At 37.5% G+C, this 18,902-nt stretch overlaps 1 protein-coding gene across 1 annotated transcript in view; it reads left to right on the plus strand.

The window, feature by feature from the left end:
- Window positions 1-5,828: 5,828 nt before the first annotated feature.
- The window catches only part of slit1a (slit homolog 1a (Drosophila)), an 80,361-nt gene continuing 67,287 nt past the window's right edge, over window positions 5,829-18,902 (plus strand). The window contains exons 1-4 of the mRNA XM_051917344.1: window positions 5,829-6,263; window positions 13,135-13,206; window positions 15,882-15,953; window positions 18,104-18,175. Coding sequence (XP_051773304.1) covers window positions 6,082-6,263; window positions 13,135-13,206; window positions 15,882-15,953; window positions 18,104-18,175 — 398 coding nt within the window. The 5' untranslated portion in view covers window positions 5,829-6,081. The remainder of the gene's footprint in view (window positions 6,264-13,134; window positions 13,207-15,881; window positions 15,954-18,103; window positions 18,176-18,902) is intronic.

An 18,902-nucleotide genomic window follows, 5' to 3' on the forward strand; every position in this document is an offset into this window, starting at 1 on the left:
AATTTAAAGCAAATCTGTAGAATAAGCTGTTCTCTCAGCACTGGTTTTGTGTGTTTATCACTTTCTTTGCCAAAATCACACAATACTAGAAGAGTTGCAGGTGGGTCAAAATGTTTAATATGCCATATTCAGTAAAATTTTGATTTTTAATTAATTTTATTCACTGGTACAAATTACTTATGTCTATTTGATTTAGATTGAAATACTTAAAATGTGCAAATTATCAGCAAATCGAATAAAGGGTGACATGAAATTATCAGAAATTTAGCAAAATGTATGAATTTCATAAGAAAGAATGAACTCAGATCACACAACAAAACTTTCTCTTAAAATATGATAAATTGTGTTTTTTTTAACAACCTAATTAAATTTTACGTTATAATTTATATGTGCAATATAATTACTTTGTGTTCAAAATTTTACATTGTGAGAATTACATGCTGAGATGCAGATTTTATTACACATGAAACAAACTAAAAACTTTCTCCCTACAGAATATATGTAAACATTTTATGAATCATGGTTTTATTTTTTAAGTAGCTTTTATTTTATTTATAGTTTTCATGTTAATTTTAGTTAAATTTTTAGCCATTATTTGCTTTTGTCATTTTATTATTATTAATATTATTTAAATATTGCTATTTAGGTTTAATTTAGTTTTAAGTTTAGTTAGTTTTAGTTTTTATTTATTTACGGTTTTATTTATTTCCATAATTTTAGTGATTCAGCAAACTTAGTTTATTGCCAAGGCATAATTTAAGTTTTCAACTAATATTTATATATTTGTTTAATTTCAGCTTTAATTCAGTTAACAGAAATGTTTTAATAGTTTTAGTTAACGATAATAACCCCGATTTATAGTTTATTTTAACAAATAATTTCGTAAACGAAGCCAGACGGTGGCGCAATTCACTCTTTTAATGTAAAGTCTGTGAACCGCAAAGCCTGACTGGTGAATGATTCACTTGTTTGAGTCGGTTCTATTCAATGAATCGATTAAAATAGTTAGCAAAACGGTCTAAATCGTTTCGCGATTCAGTCTGAACTGAATCGTTTGGACAGTTCATGTGCGCACTGAATCTTTTGACTCGTTGTAAAACTATACGATACGAATACAAAGTACAAAAACGCTGGATAAAGTGGAATAATTACCTACAATCCATTGAAAACGAGCCTGAAACGCGTCCTATCGTAGATCTTTATTAACATCAGTCTGTAGTTTGTGAAGGACTCAGGTAAAAGCATTTTCCAAACAAAATGTTTTAAAAAAAAACGGAAGAGCACAGCACACAGCACTTGGTATAAAAATGACCTGTATATCAATGTAGGTTATTATCAGTGCCATGTTTGATTTTACATGTACTATATAGTTTAGGCTAGTGTTTACTGACTCAGAATCCTGCCTGCAAACACTGGAATAATTCGAATCAACCAATATTTGCTGACATATTAATCAAAGCAAGTCAGTTACAGAGACTCAGTTACAGCATCATGTTCTGTTAGATTCCAAGGCTGTGTTTGCACGCTTCTTAAGTGTGCATACGATGGACACTTTACTATCCCATGAGGCCATGGGAGAGGATTTATGAATGGCAGTGAAGCAACGCAACTGATGCTGGTAGGTCAGTAATGACAACACGGTGGATGTAGTACATCCGGATTACATTCATACTACACACACACATACTGTACATTCATATTATATATAATGTACTGTTTTAGCGCCTACAAAGTAGCTTAACTACTCATTCAAAGTAAGCACCTACTTGAGAGTATGCGATTTCGGACACAGCCCAGGACAGAGCGGTATTAAAATGTTTTTAGCATAATCTCATGGGCATTTATTGAAGGTCAAGAACCATCAAAATGCCAATATTGTTGCACTATCTTGTCTGTAAAACATAAGTTTTTGGTCTGCCCAATTTTGAATGTAATAAGACAACGATTTTAATCAGGTCAAGTCATGATTTCCTGTATAAATATGAGGCTAAACACAGGCTTTCCATTAGAGACTTGAGAATACAGTAATGATGTGCGACACAAGGTTGTTGAAATCACAGATGAGGAAATGGTTGAAAATGCTTGTTTCCTGACAGGGTGATTATCAAGAAGTGTAGATTCACTGGAGAGATTATCAATTAACCTGGAAGAGGTTGTGTGTCAATATTAGCTCCAGTGAGGAGGATGTTTGAGTGGCTAAACAATTTCAGATGTTAGTTGGGCCTTGAAGTCAAATAGTCTCCACAACTGTTATCAGACAGCACCTACATAACCTCAACTTTGTTGGGAGAGTTGCCATAAAAAGCCTTTAGTGTCAAAGAACAAACTCATGCATCTAAACCTACCATCTGGACTGTATCTTGTGGTCAAATCAGACAAAATAGAGCTTTTCCAAAACCAAACCAGAGGTGGATTTGGTGTAAACAGAAACTTGGCAAAGCAACAAATGATTGGAGGAAAGGTAAACTCAGAAACCAAGGAGAGCTGGATCCAAATGCAGATTAACTCTTTCCCTGCATCAGTGAGGCAATCCATGTTTGCACTGTTATATGGTAGGTGGTGCTATTATGCATCTTCTGAAAGAGTACAGAATGTCTGGATCAAACACAGGCAAAAAAAATAGCAGAAACATGCAGAGCCCCCATACAAGACATGAAGGGAAAAAGTAAATTGCATGCATGATATACTGTTTTGTTGCCTCAATTTGCTGAATCGTGTGCACGATTTACTGTTTCGTTGCCTCAATTTGCTAAATCGTACGCACAATTTACTGTTTCGTTGCCTCGATTTGCTAAATCGTGCGCATGATTTACTGTTTCGTTGCCTCCATTTGCCGAATCGTGTGCACGATTTACTATTTCGTTGCCTTGATTTGCTGAATCATGCGCACAATTTACTATTTCGTTCCCTCGATTTGCTGAATCGTGTGCACAATTAATTATTTCATTGCCTCGATTTGCTGAATCGTGTGCACAATTAATTATTTCATTGCCTCGATTTGCTAAATCGTGTGAACAATTTACTATTTCGTTCCCTCGATTCGCTTAATCGTGTGCACGATTTACTGTTTCGTTGCCTCGATTTGCTGAATCTTGTGCACAATTACTATTTCATTGCCTCCATTTGCTGAATCGTGTGAACGATTTACTATTTCGTTCCCTCGATTCGCTTAATCGTGTGCACGATTTACTGTTTCGTTGCCTCGATTTGCTGAATCTTGTGCACAATTACTATTTCATTGCCTCGATTTGCTGAATCGTGTGAACGATTTACTATTTCGTTCCCTCGATTCGCTTAATCGTGTGCACGATTTACTGTTTCGTTGCCTCGATTTGCTGAATCTTGTGCACAATTACTATTTCATTGCCTCCATTTGCTGAATCGTGTGAACGATTTACTATTTCGTTCCCTCGATTCGCTTAATCGTGTGCACGATTTACTGTTTCGTTGCCTCGATTTGCTGAATCTTGTGCACAATTACTATTTCATTGCCTCCATTTGCTGAATCGTGTGAACGATTTACTATTTCGTTCCCTCGATTCGCTTAATCGTGTGCACGATTTACTGTTTCGTTGCCTCGATTTGCTGAATCTTGTGCACAATTACTATTTCGTTCCCTCGATTCGCTTAATCGTGTGCACGATTTACTATTTCGTTCCCTCGATTCGCTTAATCGTGTGCACGATTTACTGTTTCATTGCCTCCATTTGTCGAATCGTGCGCACAATTTACTGTTTCGTTGCCTCCATTTGCTGAATTGTGTGCACGATTTACTTTCGTTGCCTCCATTTGTCGAATCGTGCGCACGATTTACTGTTTCGTTGCCTCCATTTGCTGAATTGTGTGCACGATTTACTTTCGTTGCCTCCATTTGCTGAATCTTGCGCACAATTTACTATTTTGTTCCCTCGATTTGCTGAATTGTGTGCACGATTAATTATTTCATTGCCTCGATTTGCTAAATCGTGTGAACGATTTACTATTTCGTTCCCTTGATTCGCTGAATCGTGCGCACGATTAATTATTTCATTGCCTCGATTTGCTAAATCGTGTGAACGATTTACTTTCGTTCCCTCGATTTGCTAAATCGTGTGCATGATTTACTGTGTCGTTGCCTTGATTTGCTGAATCGTGCGCACGATTTACTGTTTCGTTGCAACAATTTGCTATTTGCGATTACTGAGTGAACGAATTAGTAAATTGTGTGCACGATTTAACCTACTATTTTTGTCATGTGCGGGGCTTCAAAGAAACAAGCGATAGAAGCATTGCTTATATGTAAGCTAATGCAATCATCAAACAACATATAAATCAAAACTGCCAAATGTTACCAAATGAAATGTCGAACCCATAAAGAGGAAACGACTGTGAAGTTTGATGGACTCGATCTGCTCCATCTGTGTTTTGATCATCGTTCTGAATCCTATCAGGACGAAGTCTTTGACAAAGCACGATTTTCTCAGCTTTTTGTTCAAAATGTTGCTTTTTTAATGAAACTTACCAACATTCAATTGTTGATTAAAAAAAAAAAAAAGAATGCATGAAGATAGAATTTTCTTTTTGTTGATATAATGTATGTTCATATATTCATACAACAAATTTTCAGTTGTTAGACATTCAATGATAGAATGAGTGTTTTGTGGTTTTAGTGTATTTTGGAAATAAAATCAGGTGGATGTCTAGCTGCTTGTTTTGAGCTTGAGTTCGTATTGAGAAGTGCATGTAACCAACTGTAACAAACTTTTGCCATCTAATTTTAGCCACAAGGGGGAGCAGTGGAGGAATTTGTGTGAAGTAAATCAGATGCAAAGTGTGGAGAAGTCTTTTCAGCATATCCTTTTGTCCAGAAAAACCTTTCATTAAGACGGACACATTGTTATTGTTATTGTTGCTGACACTTTACACTGGAAGGATACGCAACATTCTGTCATTATGTTTATTCATCACATTATTGTATTTGCACTGTTGGTTGTGTCTGACACACAAAAACACCAATAAAACCCAATACACAAATATGGCTGGAATGCATGACCTTTTAACATGCTTAATGCTTAAATGTATCATACTATGGTTTTATTTGAATTCATCCTACAGAGAATGTCATTGATTTTGAAAGGCATATTTTCATTAGGGGTTTAATTTTTACTATGATATCCACAATTGGTCCTTTTGCTGGTGTAGTGTGAGTGTATCTGTGAAGCGCAGGATGATGGCCATATCTTTTGTATTCCAAGCTTAATGTTGCAAAAGCATCTCATGGCATTCATTTTTCATATTCATTTAATTAACTATGACTTTCTCAAAAAGAATGGCTGTTCTTGTGATAAAACAGAGATATAGAGAAAACTTCAATCCAAGTATAATGCTGAGACAATCCACACATCCATGTCATCATCAGAGGCAGAAAAATGACTGTCCGAACAAACAAGGTGGACTTCGATTGTTCTGATTTTTTCCCCTGCTCCCTTCAGCCAAGGTTTGGATTTCAATGAAGTCAAGCGACAAACAAATAACAAAAAAAGTCCACATGCTTTCCACAAAGGCTGCGTCATTTTTGCTCTCTGCATTTCTAACCTTCCCCCATCCCAAAACATGATTATACACCGTTCTTTTGGGGAGGGGAGGGATGGTGGGGGGTATGGACCCCTCCCCGGGCCACTCTCTTCGCAGGGGCCTTTGCCTGAGGACGGGGTGCTGCGTGCCATGTGCCGTCTGAGCGGAGAGAGGGGAGTTTGAGGTTCTGGCAGGGGTGGGGGAGAGCAGGGCTTGATAGGGAGGGGTGCGAGAGAGAGGGTAGGGGGTGGGAGGAGTCCGGGAACTGCTATTTGTAGATCCTTGTGATGGATTACTGCCGTGTGTGTGTGTGAAGAGAGGAGAGAGATTTTTTGTTCCTTTGCTGTTCCGTATCCCCTTTCTTCAGGCAGACGGCTGAGCAAAAGCAGTGAGGCAGGAGCGCGTTACGCACGCAAGCGGCGAAGCAACTCCTCCAAGAAGAGGAAAAGGAGAGTTTGTGCAAAAAGTGAAGGAGCCGCTTTTTTTTTCTGGGAGAGCACTAGCCTGAGCGCTCGCGTCTCAAGGATCATGCCTGCGAGAGGAGGATACTCTGTAGGCAGGCTGGTGGAGGCGTGCATCCGGATACTGCTGCTGTGCAAGGCTGCCACGGCGTGTCCTGCGCTCTGCACTTGCAGCGGCACCACAGTGGACTGCCACGGGCTGGGGCTCAAAACCATGCCCAGGAACATACCCAGAAATGCAGAGAGGCTGTGAGTAGACACTTTACCTCCATCTGCATGTGTGTGTGTAGGTGTGTGTGTGGGGGGGGTGGTCTGCATCATTACCAAAAGGAATTGAATGAGAACAATAGCTGAATAAGGCACTGCCGTCCTGGACAGGTACAATCGGACGTGATCGGCACGAATGCGTCCGTATGTTGTCACATGCTGCGGAAGGAGGGAAACTTCCCATATCACTCCTTCAGCTCTTGAGAACTTTCCCTTCTCCTTTCACTCTTTTGACAAGCCCCTTTCAAATGAGATGTTTTATATTTACTGAACAAGCTTTTCTCTGTAGGTCTCTGAAATGCATCTCTTACTATAGTTCTGTCACTTTCAAATGAGATGTTTTGTATTTACTTAAGCTTTTCTCTGTAGGGTTTAGACATTCTCTAATATGCAGTAGTTCTGCATGAGGAAATCTCTGATGAATTATACATGTCAGAGAAGCACCAGAACTGCTTTGAGATTTCGAGAAATTAAATTGAATTGAAATTCAAGGCCCATATAGTTTTTTTTTTATTATTAGTTTTTTTTTTAGATTGATATTTTTGGCATTTTTGCCCTTTTTTATTGAGATAAGACAGTTAGTTGAAAGGAAGTGAATTGGGAGAGAGAGAGGGGGAAAGGAATTGGGAAAGGTCCACCAGCTGGGACTCGAACTCGCAACTGTGCTATGTGTCGAAGCGCTGCCCACTAGGCTATCGGCGCCAATCAGGCCCATCTAGTTTTTTCTGCGTTTTTGCCTTTTTTATTGAGATAGGACAGTTAGTTGAAAGGAAGTGAATTGGGAGAGAGAGAGAGAGGGAGAAAGGGATCGGGAAAGGTCAACAAGCTAGGACTCGAACTTGGGTCACCGAAGCGCAACCGTGCTATGTGTCGAAGCTTTTTTAGCGTTTAGTTTTTTAGCGTTTTTGCCTTTTTTTTTTATTGAGATAGGACAGTTAGTTGAAAGGAAGAAAATTGGGAGGGGGTGGGGTGGGGTGGGGTGGAGGGAAGGGATCGGGAAAGGTCCACAAAGGTGACTCGAACTCGGGCCGCCCGAAGCATAGCCCACTAGGCTATCGGCGCCAACAAGCCCCATCTACTTAATAGAGTATAATATGCAAATTGCATCAGCCACAAGAGAGTTTGATCAGTTTTCAGTGGTTCAGTTGTATGAAATTGAAGTTCAAAACCATCTTTTTTGGTTTATCCTTCTCATCAAGTCACATTACAGGCAAGGCATGGCTTAGGATTGAGTATTTACTCGACTGAACGACTGACAGAGCGTCTCAAGTGTGTTTACGAGGCAGGAACAGCCGTCAGTCTCCATACGTTCAAGGCTGATCATTGGGGGTGGATGAACAAAACTAATCTATTTGCACTTGTCAAAGGGCATTTCTATCAAATCCAGCCTTCTGGATGTCTTTGATGGATTCTGTAATGACTATGTGTTCAGGAAGTGTGAAAATCACACCCCCCTCCCCATTTCTCGCACCCCACAAGGTTTCCCCATTAACCTACAGTTCAGACCTGAAACACATGCTCACAGGCCATCACCAGACAAACATTTTCTGGGCTTCTGCCTGAGATTTTGGCCAATGAGAAGGTTTTTGAAGAGTATGAATGTGCCAGACAACTAAAGTAAGTAGTGGAGGGAGTTGCTCATTGCACACGACACGGCTGTAAAAGTGAACGCCCCCTCTCATGCGTCCAGCATATGAGTTCACAACTGTTTAAAGCAGACAGATTATTTAATGCGCTCTGAGACACATCAGACTCTCTGTTCCCTAAATGAATAATCTCAGTCATTTTATATGTACCCTGCGTTCATCTTCAGACGTCCAGAGACTCGACCCTTCTTATTTTATCTATGCTAGTGCATCTATTTATACACACTTCGGAAGCTGCTGTGCCTGAGATCAAACACCGCTGATGAGCGATCTGATTGAGAATTCTCTTTAAACTCAGAGTATCGGGCCGCTCGCGCTGTGAACTCCAGCTCTGATGTACTCAAGAATTCTCCATGCAGGCCAAATGTCCCTGTGAGCTTCCTACTGATTGCTTATTGATTGTCTTGAAAGTGGACGGCGGCTCAGACTGAGAAACACTATCGGCTCTGCTGCTGGATCCCAGTGATAAATCTCATAACCAATACAAGATTAGCTTGTGAATTCAGAGCTTTTATCTTGTGAGAGGTCTTTGTGATGGCAGTCACATAGCAGTACAGATGAGTGTGTTTATGTGCTGTCTAGTGGGGGGAAAAGCAGACATGCAGTGAATGGTAGTTCTTACCTCTTTCACCTCTTTTTTTAAAAAAGTTGCCAGCCACCAAGTTTTTGTCAAAGACTATGTCTGGATTAGATTCAGAAAGATGATCAAAGCATAGATGTAGTAGATCGAGTCCATCAAAGCCCCTAATGCTTGCACAGTCCTGTAGCTCATCCTTGGTCAACATTTCATTCGGTAACATTAGGCAGTTTTGATTTATATGCTGTTTAATATTGATGATCACATTATTTTACATATGCATCTGCTTACATATGATATTGCATGTTTCTGCTTCTTTTTTGACTGTTTTTTGATCCGGATATTCTGTACTCTTTCAGAAGATGAGTAATAGCGCCCCCACTACCATATAACAGTGAAAACACAGAAAGCTAGAAATGTCCGTCAATGGCGGGGTTAAATGTCTTTGAGCTTTTTTTCAGACCTGTAGATCATTTGGTTTGTTCCTGAAACAAGGATTAAAATTGTTACCATGTTGCAGTTTCTTTTTTGGTTTGGTTCGCTTCCACAAGGTGGACCAAAATTTGTTAATACAAGTCATGTGCAAGGAAACTGTCCTCTCATTGGTCAGAGTTCACCTGTTCGCAGTCATCGGTCTGTTCCACAGAGCATTTAAATTCCATCTCTTTGAGATGCTCGCTAGACACCTTGCAAACTTTGGTATTTTTATATGTTTTGGGCAGCTGTTCTGAAATATGTTTGTCCGACCAAATTTCAATTTGCATTTCACTCCAGGTTAACCCACGATTCATTTGGAGAGGATAAGCAAAATAAACACTGCTGCTTTTCACACAACATACTAGGGCTGCACAATATATTGTTTTAGCATCGTTATCGCAATGTGCGCATCTGCAATTTCAAGTATAGGGATCGTAGTTCATCCATACAGACCAGGCCCCATGATTCGAAACGCATGTGATTCTCTGATTAATTGCAAAGTTTAACCATCATAGAAAGTTTATCATTTGCAAGTGTTTTAGGTCTTTTCAGTTTAAACATTAATGCGATTTAAAACCATATAAGTGCAAGAAGACGTGAAAGGGAACTCAATTCAGTACTCACACTCTGTTTTTTTGTACACATACTGTAGCACAGACGCACGCGAACACTGAATTATGTTCTCTTTCGTGTTTATTTGTGCTTGAACGGACACATGCACATAAAATTATGTCAAAATGCCCATCTCGGCAAGCATCCTCATAAACACAGTCGCTAATGGCTTACATGAACGTAAACAATTGAGAAAGAAAACAGATGTGTATCATTATATTGGATCCGTGCTTTAGTCTTAAAGTGACAGCAGCCTAATATTCCTGTTGCTGTCTGTGTCATTAATGTTAATCAAACAAGAAAATACTTTTGTAGCTTTAAAAAAGATTAATTATATTTAATTTATACAGTGAATCAAAATATTGCAATGTCAGTTTTTTCCAATATCATGCAGCCCTACAACGTACGTAATTACCTACAATACATTGTGATAAAGCCTGGTCCATTGGGTCGGATTGCCTTCTCACTAGTGAACCACTCCAGAGTTTGTTTTCAAGTGGGCCGAGACTCACTCAAAACTGATTTTTTTGGTGCGGATCTAATGCAGATTCATACAGTATATGCCTAAATGAACCGCACTAAGGTTCTAAAACAAACACTCCAAACAAGCCAGGTGTGAAAACGCCCAGATGTAATGGAGCAAATCTGAAACAGCATGTTTAAGTGCTTTGGCTTTCCCCCAATTTAAATGCTCATCAAATCTAATTAAGCAGTGGGGAAATGAATAAACAAGATTGGCCTATGCGGGATACAATGCAAACATTATGGAAATAAGGAGCTGTTTATACATCATCATTGATTAACCTCTTCTTGACCTTTCGTTTGGAACTGTATGATGAAGTTTCAGGGTGGCCTTTTTAGATCCTTGTGAACAACTCTACCTGAGAACTGCTTGATGGATCAGACTCATTAATGCTCCATAACTGGCCCACCAAGCCCTGCTTTACAGCATCAAAGGGTTTCCATGAAATGTGCTTTTTCTCTTTTAATTCATTAGCTGGTTAATGAGTGCTGGTTTTTTCCCCCTAACTCAACTGTGTTATGGCAGAAATGGTTGTGGCAGTTTGCCAGTAGTAGAGATTGCTCTTTAAACTCACATCACAGTCGGGTTTTAAGTGGTCTGAATGAGCTGTAATGAGCGTGCTTTATGTTTTACTGTGTCTGTTAGAACATACTCAACTGTGCTTGATGACTCGCATACATTCTTTTAAGGTATAGATTATAGAGAAGCAGTAATTTCATATTTCTAAAAAAGAGCCAGTTCAAAAGAATCCATCAACTTGATTCACAATACAAAAATATTTTAATTAAAATAACTTTCACATTGTATAAATGTAAAAAGTGTGAAAAGAATATGGGTTACTGTAAATAAAAATGGTTAGTTGCACAAAAATGTCATGTATTTTTTTATTTTTTTTATTTCATTTTCAGCACTTTGGTCTACATTGTAGTTTTAAAGGGCTTTATAAATATATGAGACTTGATTTTTTTTTTTTTTTACAGTGCAGGAGAGAGTAACAAAGTGATAGAGTTGAGATGAAGATAAAAACTATGTAATGTTAGTCATTTAAGCTGCTCTTCTTCAGAAAACAAACCCTTCTTGGGTAAAAATAGCGACCTGTGAGTAACGGTTTATTTATGGATAGCACATATGGTTAAATAGTTGCACATTTTTAGACATTTAGTTACACATTTGTATAGTGCATGACTTTAGAGTTTATTGATGATGTTAAAAAAACATTTGGAGCATTTGAACTTTCCAACTTTGCTGATTAGGCCATGTACAGCTGGTGTTAAGATGCATTTAGCCTTATTTGGATAGCTTCTACAAAGTCATGGATGCACAAATGCATACACACCTTTTTGAGAGCACAGAATCCAAACAGGCAAAATCCAGTATAACAATCTTTCCATCATCAATAAAATTTTTACACTCTTAAAAATAAAAATCTCAAATGGTGGTTTTCACAGCGATGCCATAGAAGAAACGTTTTTGTTTCCCCAAAGAGCCTTTCAGTCATCAGTTCCTAACAGAACCATGTTTTCTTAGTGTGAAGAACATTTTAACAATCTAAAGAACCTGTTGTGCAATTGAAAGTTTCCATGAAAGTTGAAGGTTCTTAACGGAACCATCAAAGCCAATAAAGAACCTTTATATTTAAGAGTGTCCTGAGTGGATCATTAGTACTTTAGGATGTGGTTTGATCAGTGAAGTATCGCATCTGAAAACTGCTGTGTTTGCTGGTTTGGAGGAGCTTCAAGGATTGAGATACAAACCCCTTGAGCTCCAGCATGAATGTTCTGATGGATGAAGGCTTGATCACCACAGGTGGTTTTTATTTCAAAAAGCCAAGTAGGTTTAGGCAAGTTAATTGATTTATTATACAATGTTACTGAGTTTGAGATATGAGAGTTCTTTTACATGTTAATTTACAGGCATTTTAAAGTGAGACAATAGTCAATTTCAGATGCACTTATAGCTTGATGTTTTGGTTACACTTTATTTTGATAGTCTACTTTAGACTTTATACTACTAACTATAAGTAACTTTGCAACTACATGTCAACTAACTCTCATTAGAGTATTAGTAGACTGTCAGGTTAGGGTTAGTAGAATAAGTTGACATGTAGTTGCAGAGTTACTTGTAGATAGTAGAAAGTCTGTTGGGGAGCATCAAAATAAAGTGTTTGCAGATATTAAGCAGACAGTCTACTAATACTCTAATGACTGCTAGTTGAACTTGTAGTTGGAAAGTTACTTGTAGAAAGTAGAAAGTCTGTTGGTGGACCATTAAAATAAAGTGTTGGCAGATATTAACTAACCAGACAGTCTACTAATATTCTAATGACTGCTAGTTGACATGTAGTTGCAAAGTTACTTGTAGATAGTATAATGTCTAAAGTGCAGTTTTCTCTTAAGAACATTTGTCAAATTCTTCAAGAGTAGATCAGCTCTCAGAAAGACAGAACTACAAAACAATAATACGCGGAGCATCTACATATCAGGAGATCCGGCCATGGCTGATGAATAGCAGCCCATTATTTATGTCCCTATGCCTGTGCACCTGTGTATACATCTGTCTGCAATCTCTCTGTCTCTGTTTTGCTGCGCTCCCAGGAGTGGTCATTAGAACCAATAGAAAGTGCATGACTTTGTATCCAGTATTCATGGGAGATTTGTGTGTGCGAGTGTGAGTTTCTCTCAGTGATTGGGGACGAGGTTTACAACAAAAAAGAAACACATGTTCCTAATAATGAGCAGACATTTGTGAAGAACCCACACAGTATTTTTCAGCAGCAAGCTTTACATTATATACATAACTTCAGAATATTATGTACCATCCAGTCATTGCATATCATTCTTTAGAGTTGAAATTGTATTTATCCACATCGTTTTGTACAGTTATAGTGGGCAGTATATGTATGTATATATTGTGTTTGGTTTATGACACTTGTTGAGCAAAATAAGTAATTACTGCAATGTTATATCCATACCTGGATTGAAAATAAATTTACACGTAACTCCTGTTTCTTTTTTCTAGGGAACTGAATGGAAACAACCTCACACGCATCAACAGAAATGACTTTTCTGGACTCAAGTATCTTCGAGTTTTGTGAGTTGTTCTACATTTATACATACTTCACATTTTGTATATAAATATGTGATGATCATCTTCAGAGCAGATGCTTCTTATTGCTCCAAATGTTGTGCACTTTACAATAAGGTCCCATTAGTTAACAATGAGCAATACATTTGTTACACTATTTAATAATCTTTTTAACGTTATTTAACTGTTCGTTGTTACAACCCGAATTCCGGAAATGTTTTAAATTTGAATAAAATGAAAACTAAAAGACTTTCAAATCACATGAGCCAATATTTTATTCACAATAGAATATAGATAACATAACAAATGTTTAAACTGAGAAATTTTACAATTTTATGCACAAAATGAGCTCATTTCAAATTTGATGACTGCTACAAAAAAGTTGGCACGGGCAACAAATGGCTGAAAAAGCAAGACATTTTGAAAAGATTTAGCTGGGAGAACATCTAGCAACTAATTAAGTTAATTGATAATTTATATTAGCTAATATTATATTATAATAGATATTATATTTATATTAATGAAAGGGATGTCTTAGAGAGGCAGAGTCTCTCAGAAGATGGGCAGAGCTGTCAAAGAGTGCGTAAAAAGATTGTGGAATACTTTAAAAACACTGTTCCTCAACATCAAATTACAAAGGCTTGCAAATCTCATCATCTACATCATCAAAAGATTATGAGAGACTGTGCATAAGGGACAAGGCCGAAGACCTTTATTGGATGCCCATGGTCTTCGGGCCCTCAGACGGCACTGCATCACTCATCAGCATGATTGTGTCAATGACATTACTAAATGGGCCCAGGAATACTTCCAGAAACCACTGTCGGTAAACACAATCCACCGTGCCATCTGCAGATGCCAACTACAGCTCTATCATGCAAAAAGGAAGCCATATGTGAACATGGTCCAGAAGCGCCGTCGTGTCCTGTGGGCCAAGCTCTTTTCTGTTTCAAAGTGGAAAAGTGTTTTATGGTCAGACGAGTCCAAATTTGACATTCTTGTTGGAAATCACGGACGCCGTGTCCTCCGTGCTAAAGAGGAGGGAGACCTTCCAGCGTGTTATCAGCGTTCAGTTCAAAAGCCAGCATCTCTGATGGTATGGGGGTGCATAAGTGCATACGGTATGGGCAGCTTGCATGTTTTGGAAGGCACTATGAATGCTGAAAGGTATATAAACCGTTTAGAGCATCATTAAACGAAAAATATGTCAAAGACAACCACAAACTCTTCAGCATCTGGAAACCTATATCAGGCAGGAATGGGACCAAATTTCAACACCAAAACTCCAGAAACTCATAACCTCGATGCCCAGACATCTTCACACTGTTTTGAAAAGAGGAGGAGATGCTACATCATGGTAAACATGCCGCCGTCCCAACTATTTTGAGACCTATAGCAGGCATCAAATTTGAAATGAGTACAATTTTGAATTGTACAATTTCTCAGTTTGAACATTAGTTATGTTATCTGTGTTCTATTGTGAATAAAATATTGGCTCATGTGATTTGAAAGTCTTTTAGTTTTCATTTTATTTAAATTTAAAAAAACCTCCCAACATTTCCAGAATTCAGGTTGTAGTTCACATTAGCTCATATACAACTTTTAATTTGAATAATGTTTTAGTATATGTTGAAATAACATTGATTCATTGTTAGCTTAAGAACTAATGTTAACAAATGGAAACTTGTTACTTTATTTGTTGCAACAGCATGTACTATAATATAGATGTGTTTGCCAATGTGGATTGTCACATTTTTGAAAGTATAATCTCTGTTTGACATCCTCAAATCTCAAAGGCAGACAAATATATTGATATTGCATTACAGCCAATTCAATCCCAATGTCTTTCCAATGGAACTCTCTTCACAGATATTACAGCATTCATACTGTAGGTCCAAATATAAAAATAACTCACATCAAAAATACACCATGTAACTATTTAATATTTTGCCTTTTATAAAAACAAAAACACTGGAGTGAACTACTCAACCATTGCTGGAAAAACAATGCCATAAACGGCACTTTAAATCAACTCTATGAAGATGATTAAAGCAGTTTGTACTGTAGCTAGACTTTGAGGTTCTGGTTCAATTCTGTGTATTTTAACTACCATTTGGGTGCTCTCCCTCCTCATGTTATTATGAGTTACTTTCTCTTCACAACCAAATTTGTTTCTCAAAGGCCAATTTAAGCCTTAAAGCATCTTATAATTTCTCGCCATCAGTGCTATTTTCTGTATAGAGTCACAGTTCTGTCAGTGTGAAGCTGCTGCTGATTGTGAGTATGGTGTGAAACAGGCAGCATGAAGTTTCCAGAGCTTTCATCTTTAGTGGCTCCTTCAAACATTTCCTCAGGTCTTACCTGCTGCCGTTTTAAAGGAATAGTTCACCCAGAAATGAAAATTTCATGATTATTTATTCACCCCAAGGCCATCCAAGATGTGTATGACTTTCTTCTCTCAGCCAGAGAGAAATTAAGCTTTTGGAAGAAAACATTCCAGGATTTTTCTCCATTTAAAGCAAGTGAACGGTGCTCACCGTTGACCATTTTTGGTCCAAAATCCATATTTTTGCAGCTTCAAAGGGCTCCACACAACCCCAGCCAACAAATAAGGACGAATGCTCATTTTTGAGTGAACTCTCCTTTTAAGTAATTTCCTGTAATTTGGCATTTTTGAACAGGCAGCTGATGGAGAACCAGATTGGAACGGTGGAGCGTGGAGCGTTCGATGACATGAAGGAGCTGGAGAGACTGTAAGTGTTCTGGAGTTCAACATCAGTTCACTATCAGGGGAAAGAGGTGCCTAATCTGTAAATCACTTCAATTATTTTAGGCTACTTACATTCAATTAGGCCTACATAAATTATATATTTTCAATTCAAAATGGCAAAATTTGACATAAAAAGTGTAGTTTGCATCACTGGATATTCACTGTCGTTCATTGTCAGATACTTAATGTCTAGTTATAGGATACATCAGTGGTTGTCAGCTGGTTTGCCCACATTTTCCCATGGTTATTAAGCTGCAACCCAATTTTTTTTTTTTTTGGAATTTGAAACAAGAAAATTTATTTCTCAAAAATGGTTGACACACACACAAGTACCATCCCACTTTACTTAACATTCACATACATCTGATAAATAAACAGTATAAGGTTATAAGGCTATTAAATAGCAGTCCCAAACTAGTTCTTGTTAATACTATAAGTTAGTAAGTTGGTATGAACCACCACAGTCATCAGAAATATAGCCTGACATCAGCCTGACACAGGCCAGTGGAACCAAATAAAACCTTGCGAAGTCTAGAGACACTTTTTTTTTTTTTTTTGTTAAAGTTGAACTACTTTTTACTCGAGCACTGCGCAAAAGATGCAAGCACAACGGTCAAACATGTGTTTACATAGAAAAACAATGGAAAAGTAGTGCAGTCAGTGGAATGGAAAAACGCTGAAATGGAAAGTCTTTGTGAAAGAGTCAACAGCTTTCACACACGTGTTTCAAAATAAAAGTCTCGCGTCAGAAAAACATTTAGAATTAAGTTTATAAAATGGATAGTTCCGGTGTGGTGAGAAATCGGGTCACCTTTAGGACCCTGAGTGATCCCATTGGTTCAACGGCCTTTTAATGGGTAGTATTTTTAGTGCCTGATTATAATTCCTGCAAAATCATTTTATGATTTATATAGTTTAAAATGCGTTATAATGACCGTTAATGTCTTTAAAATTACAAGGTTCATATACTACCTATAGGTTGTGAAATCAAGCATTTCTCATTCTTACTGTTTTTTTTTTTTAGTTAGCTTATGTTCTAGCATACATCTACCTGATTTGCCTGCTAGCATAGCTTATATGTTTTTTTGCTTCCAATATAGTTTTTAATTACATGTTTCAAAGTAATGATATTTGTGTGTACTTAGCATGACAATTAATTTACTAAAAACTATAATAGTAATACCACATGGCTATTATTGTGTAAAATTAATATTCAATTACTTTTACAGAACATAGTATGTTGCAACAATCCTTATCCTTATAAAAAATACATTTTTAGGCATGGTTTAAGGTATGGTTGTTTTTCCAGTTTGTTTTATTATGCAATACATATTCATTTTATATTTCAAAGATGTTGTTTGTGCACTTAATGTAATAAACATCATACAATAGTGAAATAGGTTATAATTAGTCATGGCATCAGGATAACAACTTCTGATCAGTCATTACCGCCTGGGTCCTAAAGGAGACCCGATTCCTGGGGGGGACTCAATTTCTCCTGAAACCGGTCCTCGATTCTGATTGGTTGCGCTGCATTTGAAACTATCCTAAATTAATCTACAATCATACACCTGTGACCTCATTGAAATAAATAATTTTATGGACTAATCATTTTATAAAAGTAATAAGCCGTCGTGCATAACAACTCCACTTACCCGTTCTCAATTCACTGTATGGGACTTATTGTTTTATTTTGTTGTTGTTGTTTCTTTGACTAAACGTGCCGTGACCCACTCGAAATGGTCTTGCGACCCGCTGGTTGAGGAATACTGGCCTCACACTTCTTCACTGTTAAGCGTCACGCAATGATTGACCTTTAAGCGTTCTGGAGCTAAACTCTAAAATCCCATCAGCTCTAGATTTGCTGTTTCACTTGCTAATATCATTTTGTGCATGAGCCAGAGGTTCCCAGGTTTAGTTTCCAGCTTTCTTCACGATATTTCAGGAAGTTTTGTTTTGTCATTATGTAAAGCATCTTATTCCCCTGTTGTAACTGAGGTTAAGTGTTCAAGGGCATCTGAATCATCAGTTTTCCATCATAAACATGAGTTTGCTAGTCACCTGTAGTTCTAGAGCTGTTGTCTTGCCTTCCTACAGTCTGTGAACGGGTGTTTGTTTCTTCTTTTCTCAAAGACGTCTGAACAGAAACCAGCTTCACCAGCTTCCAGAGCTTCTGTTTCAGAAGAACGCGGCTCTGTCCAGACTGTAAGTCCCTGTTTTCTGCCGTTTTGTTGCTTGGTTTTCATGGAATTGGTATGATGTTTTGATGATTCATGTTGCCTGATGCATTTGGAAAATCACACAATGAATCCACATTCACATTTAAGCATTTGGAAAAAAAAATGTTTTAACCAGTTATTGTATTGTGAGAAACCAGCTTATTAATACCTGCGGTGTCACTCGACATTTACAAAAGCGCTCTCTGACATTGCATGTATGACAGTGGGATTGTATTTTGAGTGATTTTGAATGATTTTTTTTAATGTCTTTATTGTTCATGTATTGGGCCTAAAGTTGGATACAAGGAAGAGATTCTTTCTTTCTTTCTTAGTGTTGTTGTATTGTTATGAATGAATATTCTGAATTATTATGAATATACTGCTGGGTTTAATGATCATTATTCGTGATAATCATTGTCAAATTGCTTGAAATACTCTTTATAAAGATGACAAAAGCTTTAAGAGAGCAATTTTTGGCTCTAATTCACTGAATACATGTACAAATTTATGTGCCGATCAAGGGGAATGATTGTATGTTTTCCATTTTCTAGTAACTAATATTTGTCTAAGCTGAGGCTTTAGATCATCAAAATAAGATTTAATGTTGTATGTCTGATCTATCCAGAAATATCTATACACTATAAAAGTGGAAAATCATGTTCAATTAAACAATGCTGAAAGAAATTACCAAAGATTTACTTACTATTCTGAAT

This window comes from Ctenopharyngodon idella, chromosome 13 (genome assembly GCF_019924925.1).
Source record: "Ctenopharyngodon idella isolate HZGC_01 chromosome 13, HZGC01, whole genome shotgun sequence".
Taxonomy (NCBI): domain Eukaryota; kingdom Metazoa; phylum Chordata; class Actinopteri; order Cypriniformes; family Xenocyprididae; genus Ctenopharyngodon; species Ctenopharyngodon idella.